This window comes from Vulpes lagopus, chromosome 12 (genome assembly GCF_018345385.1).
Source record: "Vulpes lagopus strain Blue_001 chromosome 12, ASM1834538v1, whole genome shotgun sequence".
Classification (NCBI taxonomy): Eukaryota; Metazoa; Chordata; class Mammalia; order Carnivora; family Canidae; genus Vulpes; species Vulpes lagopus.
The window spans coordinates 81404855-81415668 of record NC_054835.1 but is presented as its reverse complement, the minus strand read 5'-3'; the positions used below and the strand labels follow the sequence as shown (position 1 = coordinate 81415668).

Sequence of the window (10814 nt, the reverse complement as noted above, 5' to 3'; positions counted from 1 at the left end):
AGATGTTTCATTACAGAGGAAGTTTTATTCCTCTTGTGTACAGAATGTTGAAGTGAGAAATTTATTCTTCCCAAATCAAGTAGTCCTGGGAGCTTAGCATTTAGCCTTACATGACTAAACTATCATCATGGACTTGTTATCTTGTTATTTTCTCCACTGCAGCATGAAACACCAACAACTGCTTAGGTTGGCGTGAAGTTGTGGCCTCTGTGAAGTCCCTCGTATGTCTGATATTCATATAGAAATCCCCCCACAGTTAATATCTTGAGGAGCCACCAAGGGCTGAAGAGACTTAACTGCATCCACAATAAGTTGTGGATTGGGCCAAAGCCTCAATGTCTTCAAGTTAGTAGACAATTACATTTCCTGGACAGATTTCCTTGATTGGCTTGTGATTTGCTTTCTTGTTAAAATGCTCCTCAGAATTTCTGGGGACAGATAATAGGCAGAAATCATATTCTAATCATGTGGACCTCTTGGAATTGAAGCTCACCGTTGATTTTTATCTCAAACCGCAAAATTAGCATACCACCAAATACAGTATATAAACCACCACAAAAGCAGACAGACCATCATCCACTTAGCTTCCCCTTCACTTTCTGTACTCCACCTTGGAAAAAAGGTAAGAATTTCATATATAAATTTTATGTATTCTCTCTTCACTTTTATTTCAACTAGGCTAAATTATATGAAGAAAATAATTGCTTAAAATAGGATCTTTGAAATAAGAGTATTTAAAATAGCACTGACACTATTTTCAACACCTAAATTAAAAAAATAGAAAGATCTAAGAAGATTTGATAAAAATTATGACTGCAAATGTTTTATGAGTCTAAAAAATGTAGTAATATGATAACCATTTTTAATACAAAGCCAATGAATAAGCTATATTAAAAAAATCTACTTCTTGAATTAATAAATCTTCCAAGTTGGTTAAACATACTAAAGCAATAAAAGAAAATATACTTAAATTGTTGGATTGGGATATGAATAATTAATGGGAAACTTTTATCCAAAAGTAGTTTTAGAGGTAGCATATTGTGTCAAGAAACTGCAGAATTTGTTTGGGGATGTGCACTACTTGAAATGTTTATAAATATTTTTTCAGAAGTATGTATTCAAATTTATTTAGTGTATCCAACCTCCCCCTTTATCATTTGGTTTATAATAGCTCAAAATATTGTTAAAATAGACATAAAATACAGAATTAAGTTAAAAGGAAAATGTTTTAATTTGGAAAAAAATTCTAGATGATACAGAGATGACTTGAAACTAAAGCAAAAGAAAGAGAAGATTTGAAAGAAAGAGTACTATAGAATACATTGGTAAAAAAATGAGGTTCTGGCTAAAAAAATTAATATATAAAATGCTAATTAGAAAATATATAAAATGAAATGAGATTCTTCCTACACGTTATGATCTCTAATAGAATACCATATTCTTTTTTGGAGGTCCTGACTATGAGAAATTATTTGGAAACTTCTGAAGCTCTTAGGCAAAGTAAAATTAAAGCTTATATAGTACCCATGAGAAAGACATAGAAAATAATATCTTTTTCTGAAATAAGAATAATTTTCAGACTTCAAATATTGGAAGGGATATTTCGCAGATGAATTAGGGACTTTTTTCATGAGACATTTTTAGTTTAGAAATTTGTTTAAATATCTGAGATTGAAGATTGTATGCCAAATGATATTAGTGGTACAAACATTATTTTGTATAAGCAATTACAGAAATGCAACAAAATCAAGCATTTAGTACATTTTGGTTAGAAACTTTAACATATATATCATGTTATACTACAAGAAGAGGTTGTTTGGAGTGGGGATTGGGCAAGGGGACCTGACACTTTGGTAAATCATCAAGAAATCAGAAAAAAAAATACAGTGTACGATCTCTAAAGTTATGTGCACAAAAGAGAGGAGGCATTATTATATGGAAATGATTAAACAAATATTCATGGAAACCATTGGTTTAGTAAAAAGAAAAAGAAGATAAAAGAAAATATAATCTGCATATGCATTTTCTTTGATCAGTTACCTCCTGATAGAACTGAGGCTTTATCAAGGCTGAGACTTTTGTTTGCTGCTATCAACCCAGTACCTAGATAGTGTCTGGCAATAAAAGATATTAAATAAATATTTTTGAACAAATGAATCAATTAGTAAATATTTCTGTAAATATTTATAACTTTTTTTCTGTCCTTCAAAAAACCCAACTATAGTGCTGTGAATGAGATGAAAAAGAGTGAGGTAGGGTAGCGGTAATGGATGAAAAAATCTGAATGGTATGAAAATGACATGTAAGAGTAAAGAGCCATAGTACATTTTGACCTTGCCCATATGATAAAGCATCTATTAGTATTTTTTTTCTAAAATACAGTTTTTTATTACGTATTATCTTTAGTTTCTTTAAAAGGAAAGTAATCCTAGCTAAATTAAGAAAATAGCTTGACCAAGGTATTACCATTCTTTCATTTCCTCATTGACAGGACTTGATAACCATGAAGGTTTTCATCCTTGCCTGCCTTGTGGCTCTTGCTCTTGCAAGAGAGGTAAGCAAATGTCTAATTAGGATAGAATGGAGTATCTACCCATGTGGAGAGAAGAATATCCTCAACATTTTTAAAGTACAAATAAAGCAGAATTTCAACAGATTTATTTTGACTTCCTGGAAAATGATTTGCATGACACATTACTTTGACAGTGTGCAATAGGAGCACAGATTTGGGTCAAATGGTATACAGTGGTATATACTGTGCTACCAGTCCCAAAAAGAAAAGCAAATGGACAGATAAGCAAACAGACAAAACAAAAATAAATGGATATAAACATGACAATAATAATATTGCACAGATATGATTACAGGCATGTGCAACCTAGATAAATATATCTTATTCCAGTAATAAAATATATGTATCTTTACCTTATTGCCCTGGGCTCAATTCTACCCGTGTTTGTCCAAAGATATTTAGAGAGAGGATGGAGTATCACACGATAATCATAATCATAAATATATGTGTAATAATAATAAACTGTTTAAAACAAATTATAATAACTTTTTTCTATTAGCCATTAAAAACGTTTATTCACATAAGAAGAAAATATATCAATAAAGTTACTAAATATAAAAGACATAAAAATAACTACCATTCAAGTCTTTCAATATAGCATTTTTTATTTCTCAAGTTTGTGAAACACATAGCTCTGCATAAAGAAGATAAAAATCATATAGGAAAAATGTTTAAGAATGAGTTAACCATGGAAACTAAAATGGTATTTTTTTTCTGTTACAGAAGGAAGAACTCACTCTATCCAATGAGGTAGGATATTTTCATTCGCAAAAAAATTTCCAACCATAAAATATTAATGTTCTTCAATGATCTAGGAAAAGCTGGTTGTTGATAGATTTATTTTTTCTTTACAGACTGTGGAAAGCCTTTCAAGTAGTGAGGTAAGAAAATGTTTTCAGAGGCAATTCCCCAGTTTGAGAAGAGTAAAATGCTGTGCTATCTTTCTATTGTGTTACATTAGGACAATTACTTCACTGCAGCTTTGTTTGACATAAGTTTTGATGTAAATTTCCATTGTAATGTTTTGTTTCCATTGCATATGCATAAAGATAGAATAAATATCTGGTGAATTCACTATTTTAGCACTTTCTAAATTGTCTCACTACTTGAAATTGTCATCATGACCCCCTCTTTTTTTTAATGAACTGTACAGTCCTGTTTTCTGTCTTGAGCTGTACCTCATTTCCCTATTCTAATATTTATTGGGCACTGTCTGTGGATCAGACATTGAATAGGAGCTGTGGTACAAAGGGAAAAGAGGGATGCCCAGAGTAAAGAGCTTGCAATATAATACGTGAGCAGACATGCAAATAGACACCTTTTATAATTACAATAGTCACTTTAGTAAATAAGAGATGGTGAGAGGTAGTATAGTCTTAATCTGCCTGGGAGAATAAGGTAGGTATTTACCTTGGCACCATTCTTTATGGATATGTTATTACCTGTTAGTTAAATAGTATGTCAGTATACTTTGCCTCTCTACAAGGTTATCAGACCCTTAAGAGAGGTATTTATTTCTTATAATTAATTTGAAGTGTAAACACAATAAGTAAACTAAGAATGATTAAAATAATTAAAAGATAAAATTCATATTATCAACAAATATTATTCTTTAGAATCAGATAGAGTATAAGTAATCATTTGTTGACCTAGGAAGATAGCATGGTGATAGAAATTAACATCTATTAACTACCTCTTTTTGTTAGTGTGTTCACTATTTTCTTATAAAACTGCATTCATTTTTCTTTTATATGATAAATTTATGTAGAACAGTGCAACATATAAGTTTCAGCAATTATCCTGAGTTTAGAATATCATCAAAGTGTCCACATTAACCTATTACATGCCTTCATTTCCTGACTTATATTGATAAATAAGAAGCATTCATAAAACTAAACCTAATTTTATTTTTATTTTTCTTAAGGAATCTATTACACACATCAACAAGGTAACATCTTTGTATTTAAATGTACTTATTTTCAAAATTTCCTACGTTTAATTTTTATAGGTGGTAACATTTTACATGTGATTTGGTTTTTAGCAGAAACTTGAGAATTTTCAACACGAGGAGCAACAGCAAAGAGAGGTAATTTATGCTTGAGAATTATATTTCTAACATTATTATGAAATATAATACATACAAAATATGTATGTATTCACTCTAAAGAATGATAATAAATGCCACTGAGGAAATTAAGTTTTGACAAAGTCAAAATATTTCTAAGACAAGGATGCGTGGGTGGCTCAGCCATTGAACATCTCCCTTAGCTCAAGGCATGATCCTGGGGTCCTGGGATCAAGTCCCACATTGAGCTCCCTGTGGGAACCCTGCTTAGTCTCTCTTCTTCTGCCTATGTCTCTGCCTCTCTCTCTGTCCTTCTTGAAAAAAAAATAAAATATTTTAAAAATATATATTGAAGACATAAGTGCAATTGTTTGACAATATCACAGTTATTAAGTAGTAGAGCTTGCTTAAAATTAAGGATTTTCTTAGACAACATAAAATTCTTCATTTGATCAAATTACATTTGTGGTAACATATTTATCTAATTGTAATATTTCAACTTCCCTATTTTATCAGTGAAGTATTTTTTTTTGGAACTTATGCCCAATATTTCCTAAATCAAAATGAATTTACAAACTGATGACTCTCAAAAGACTCAAGATAACTACCTTCTACCAAGGGAAGTAGGGCTAGAAGGTGGCTGGTGTTAAGACCTTGAATTAAGCTGTAAATTAAGAGTTAATTTTCGTTAAAACAACAGCAGCAGCAACAAATAAACCTTGGAGTTCTCCTTTAAGTCTTTTTAAATAGATCTTTATTATATGAACACAATTTGGTCTATTATCAAAACATTATGTTGAAAAGTTTATGCCTGTGAAGACCAAAGTGGACAGCTACCACTATCTAGGCAATTCAGAAAAAGGTGAAACGAGTCTTGAAATCTCCAAACACTGATTTCAGTTTGGTCTGTAGATTCACCTATGAAGGGAGTGAGTTAATGAGAAATTCCTCAATGAGCATTTTACTCATTAGTCTTCACCTGACTGAAAATAATTTCTCAACCAAGATCAGAAAAAGATGTTCTTTCTCTCTTTTCACTCAATTATGATGTTCAAAAGAGAGGAGGTTAATTCCTCACAAATGACTCTTATAGATGAAGCATAGACTCAAAGATTCTTTTCCTTTTTTCCAGGATGAACGCCAGAATAAAATCCACCCCCTTTTCCAGCAACAGCCTCTAGTCTCTCCTTATGCTGATCCCATCCACTATGCTATCCTTCCACAGAACATCCTGCCTCTTGCTCAGCCTGCTGTGGTGGTGCCTTTCCTTCAGCCTGAAATAATGGAAGTCCCCAAAGTTAAGGAAAACATCTTTCCTAGGCACAATGTAATGCCCTTTCTTAAATCTCCAGTGGCACCCTCTTTGGACAGCCAAATCCTGAATGTGGCTGATCTTGAAAATATGCATTTTCCTCTGCCTCTATCTCTGCCTCTGCCTCTGCCTCTGCTCCAGCCTCTGATGCACCAGATCCCTCAGCCTCTTCCTCAGACTCCTATGCTTACTCCTCAGTCACTGCTGTCTATCCCACAGCCCAAAGTCTTGCCTTTTCCTCAACAAGTGGTGCCCTACCTCCAGAGAGATATGCCCCTACAAGCCTTTCTGCCATACCAGGAACCTACCCACCAGGCCCAACCTGTGACTCAACCACTTGCCCCACTTGTCAACTCTGCTCTTGTAAGTCCAACCTTATTAATTCTGTTGTCTCACTTATGACATGAATATGGTGATAGAGGAAGTGAGAGCTCTAGAATGAAAGAGTAAATGAAAAATGAATGGGTCGTTTAGATCAGTGATCATCAATATTAGCAACATAATAGAAAAACCTGTAGAACTTTTTCTTTCCAAAATCCCAATGTCTAGCCTACCCACAAAGATTCTGATATAATTGTTCTGATTTTCTATGTAGAAGTTACTATTGGGAAAATTCACTTCAGGAGATTCTGATTGACCTATTAAAAATCTAGATAAAGAGGATTAAAGCTTATTAAAGCTAGAATTAAATTTTATAGTCTGATTGGGCTTGGAATAAAGAAGGTTTATTATTTTCTACATTTTTGAAATTTTCCTTGTGCATATCTATTCTGCAAATGCTTTATTTCACATCTTGCTTTTGACATATGTACATAAGTTGGTAAGCAATTGAGATAATTATTTCATTACTCAAAGAATTCTTAAGGAAAATGTCTTTGTGTCAATGTCTGTGTGCCAAAATGTGAATTGTATATGTATTTATTTTTATTTTTATTTTTTTTGAATTCTTAAGGTTTAAAAGAATTCCAAAGTTAATGTCCCCTCCTCACTTTTGGTAAGTTTTGAGAATTTGAAGATTAGATTGATCATTTTTATAGATATCTTTTCACATTTCATTCTCCTGGATAAGTACAAGATAGTGACAAGTTTTATCAATATACCAACTTGTTTATTAATGATCAAAGTGTCATGGAGGTCTCAATGGTTGACTATTATCTGCTGACCTGAAATTATGTATCAAATTTTAATGATGTGCTGCTGACAGATTTGACTGGTTTGACTGGTCTGCATTCAAATGCTTATATTCTGATGCTTGATTATCATCATTTTAGGAAAAACTGAAAATAATTTCTTCTACTTTTATATGAATATATTTGAGATTTTTAAAAAGATCACTTTCATTCTCATTTTGATTTAGGCCTCATATCTTCCATTGTTTTCATCTCATTTAAAATTTACATATGGGATGCCTGGGTGGCTCAGTGGTTGAGCATCTGCCTTCAGCTCAGGGCTTGATCCTGAGGTCCTGAGATCAAGTCCTGCATTGGGCTCCCTGCCGGAATCCTGCATCTCCCTCTGCCTCTGCCTCCCTCTCTGTGTCTCTCATGAATAAATAAATAAAATCTAAAAATTTACATATTATCCTTTAATTCATGAGTCAAAATAAAATTAATTATTCCAGGTATGAGATTTAAAAAGAGGAGATGAAATAGCTTTAGGATTCATAAAAACCTGTCTGTGATCATGATGGACTAGACATTTTACATTTTACTAAAGAATATGAGTTAAGCTGATATTTAATCAAACAGGAATTTTTATATTCTTTTAAGGTTGGTCTCAACATTTTGCATTTGTAACAAATTTTGCTTTGTAAATCAATCACATCAAAATTACAAATGAGGAGGATGAATAGATCTATCATATAACACAACAAATTCTATTTTTTTAACATAACTAATTCTTTATGTGCTTTATATTCTACAGAATTGACTGTGACTGGAAACGTGGCATCTTTTCACTTGGCATCATGTTACCAAAAATTAATAATTTTTAAATGAACCTACATGGAAAAAAATGAAAATTTGTTCCTTTATTTATTTTATGTACCATCTGGCATTCGTCTTAATCTGAATTTGGCTCATAAACTCGACATTTTCCAAACTTTAATTCAATTATATCATAGAAATTTAATTTTGAGTTGGAAATACCCATAAGCATGTGAAAAACATGTATAGTTTTTGCAATCTTGTTTGTTGTTATTTAAATATCTATTTCCTAACCAGTCATTTCAATAAATTAATCCTTTAGGCATATTTAAGTTTTTCTGTCATTATTTTAATTTTTCAAAACTAAATTAGCCTTAAGATTATTGGTGTTAAAAATAGCCATGGAAGAATTGAAATTGAATAGAATGCTTTGAATTGAATGGTAAAGAATATCAAAAAGTGGAAGAAAATATAGGGTGATCATACACTGTGTTTGCTCTAGAAAGTCTTGGTTTACACCCATTGCCCAGTACACCTGTGCCTTTCACTTTCAAACATACCACCATTGGATGTTAAATTTCATGGTTACTGTAGAAAAAAAAAAAGCTTCTAATGTGAAAGCTGATTCACAGCTCAGCAACGTGGTAGCTAAGTGGTGTTGTGAAAGTTACTCAGTCCTTCAGAGCTTTAATTTCCACATCTATAAAATAGGCAATTCAAAGGTTTCATTGAAGTTTTAAGATGATAGTTCATTGCACAGTTACAGGATAATTGCTCCCTATTTCTCCACATTATTGACCTCACTTACACCAGAGCAATAAGAGACAGTGTCACAATCAGAATGAGCTAGATTATGTGGTTTTAGCTGGTAGTGCCCAAGAGATAAGACTTATATGAGGGTCTGATATCCAATTTCTCTGATCGCAGAATGATTGTTTCATTGTGATGAATTATCCCTCTACCAGTTTCACCTGTACACTCAATCTCATCCCCTTGAGTTTACACAGTGACTCATTCTTAGCAATTATTCCATCTTTCTTGACATCCCCCAGAATTTCCTCACCTAAGAATCAAGTGTAAGTCAAACTTATAATATCTTTCATTTTTAGAGAGAATTCCATCTTGTGACAGTACACTTCCAAACCCCTCCCAGTCCTTTAGGCTACCTTATGGCAACTGTTACAAAATAACTATCCCCAAAAAAAAAAAACCCCAAAAAACTATCCATACTAAATATATTATGCTTTCATTAACCTGCTTCCATCAGGTTATACCCTATGGAAATCACTTTTTTTCCAAGGTTACCAACAACTTTTATCTTGCTAATCTGTGTTCATTTTACCCAACCTCTCAGAGCTTTTTGGTAGAGATGATCACCCCCTTTTTTTGCAAATGTCATACTTCTCTTCATTTTAAGTCTTAAACCTACTAAAACCCTTGGCTTTTCTTTGAACACACGAGCCATTTCTTTGCAGTCTCCTTTCTGGTATTTTTTTTTCCCAACCTTTAAGTGTTGGAGTACGCTAAGGGTTTAGCCTTACTCTGACTGGCAGTGTTTAGTTCCATGTTGTTAAGTCCATTTGTGGGTTGAAAGCTTTCAAATATATATCTCCAAACTCATTCTTTCCTGACACCAAATTCACATACTCAACTTGCCTTCTAGGCCTCCACGTCTAAGTACCTAATTAATATCCCAAATCTGGCATGGCCAAGCCTAATTCTTCATTTGATCCGTCTCTAACTTGCTCAAATTTAATTGGGCATATTTCAGTAAGAGAAAAAAGTGATGCAATAGTACAGAGGCAATAGGCTTTACTTGTATAAGGACTTCACCAGGGGATCCCTGGGTGGCGCAGCAGTTTGGCGCCTGCCTTTGGCCCAGGGCGCGATCCTGGAGACCCGGGATCGAATCCCACATCAGGCTCCCGGTGCATGGAGCCTGCTTCTTCCTCTGCCTGTGTCTCTGCCTCTCTCTCTCTCTCTCTGTGACTATCATAAATAAATAAAAAATTAAAAAAAAAAAAAAAGAAAAAAAAAGTTCTTCACCAAAGGCCATTTCTTAATGGCCAATAAACATGTGAAAAGGTACTCAACATCATTAATCCTCAGGAAAATGCAAATTAAAGCTACCATACAATATCATGACACATCACCAGAATGATTAAAATGAAAAAAAAAAAAATTGGCCATACTGAGTGCTGGTAAAAACAAACAATAGGAGGGCTAAGCAATGCTAATGTAAATATAAAAACTGGAACAAACCCCTTGGAAACTCTGTCAGTCTTTGTCAGAGATAAACATTGGCATATTTTGTGACTAGAGGTTTTAGTCTTTGGTATACAGCTGACAGAAATAACATATTCTGTGCACTAAAAATAAGTACTTAAGCTCCTAGCAGCATTATTTTTAATATCCAAAATTAAAATCAACACTAATGTGAATCAACAGTATTTTGTGTAAGTAAATTGTAATATACAATAGAGTGGAATGTTATACTGTAATTAACATGAATGAGTTATACCACAGATGCACAACATGGATGAATTTTATATAAATAAAATTGAATGATGGTAGCCAGAGACACATTCAATACAAGATAGTACAACCCCATAAATATTATATATTAGAATCTATGAAAAATTAATTTATAGTACAGTAAGTCAGACTAGTTGTTATCTGAGGGGTGGAGGGAACATGAAGTGATGAAGTGGTGCTTTTAGATTCTAGTGATCTTCTTTCCCTTAACCTGTATGATGGGTACTTTGTGATAATACGTTTTGATGTGTGTGCTTTTCTATTGCCTGTTTGTTGCTTTCAAAATTTAAATGTATATTACATGTAAAATCATGTATTCCTTCATTAGTGTCTTCCTACCTTCTGTTTCCCTGAAAGTGGAGCTTCCTCAATATATAAATAATCACCTCTTTGCCTCTGGACTTA

General features: G+C 33.0%; 1 protein-coding gene across 1 annotated transcript; it reads left to right on the top strand.

Annotated features, from left to right (window-relative positions):
- The first annotated feature begins 2503 nt into the window (after nt 1–2503).
- Nucleotides 2504–10501, top strand: CSN2 (casein beta). The gene is made up of 6 exons (XM_041726890.1): nt 2504–2554; nt 3427–3453; nt 4497–4520; nt 4617–4658; nt 5770–6297; nt 10475–10501. Exons 1-6 carry the CDS (start codon nt 2504–2506, stop codon nt 10499–10501), a joined length of 699 nt encoding a protein of 232 aa, XP_041582824.1.
- The last annotated feature ends 313 nt before the right edge of the window (nt 10502–10814 follow it).

Excerpts from the sequence above, each read along its gene's own strand:
- CSN2 (XM_041726890.1), top strand. The coding sequence starts at position 2,504 with ATGAAGGTTTTCATCCTTGCCTGCCTTGTGGCTCTTGCTCTTGCAAGA. Across the intron at positions 2,555-3,426 it reads CTCTTGCTCTTGCAAGAGAG|ACTGTGGAAAGCCTTTCAAG; the intron begins GTAAGCAAATGT and ends TTTTCTTTACAG. Across the intron at positions 6,298-10,474 it reads CTCAACCACTTGCCCCACTT|TACAACCCCATAAATATTAT; the intron begins GTCAACTCTGCT and ends AATACAAGATAG.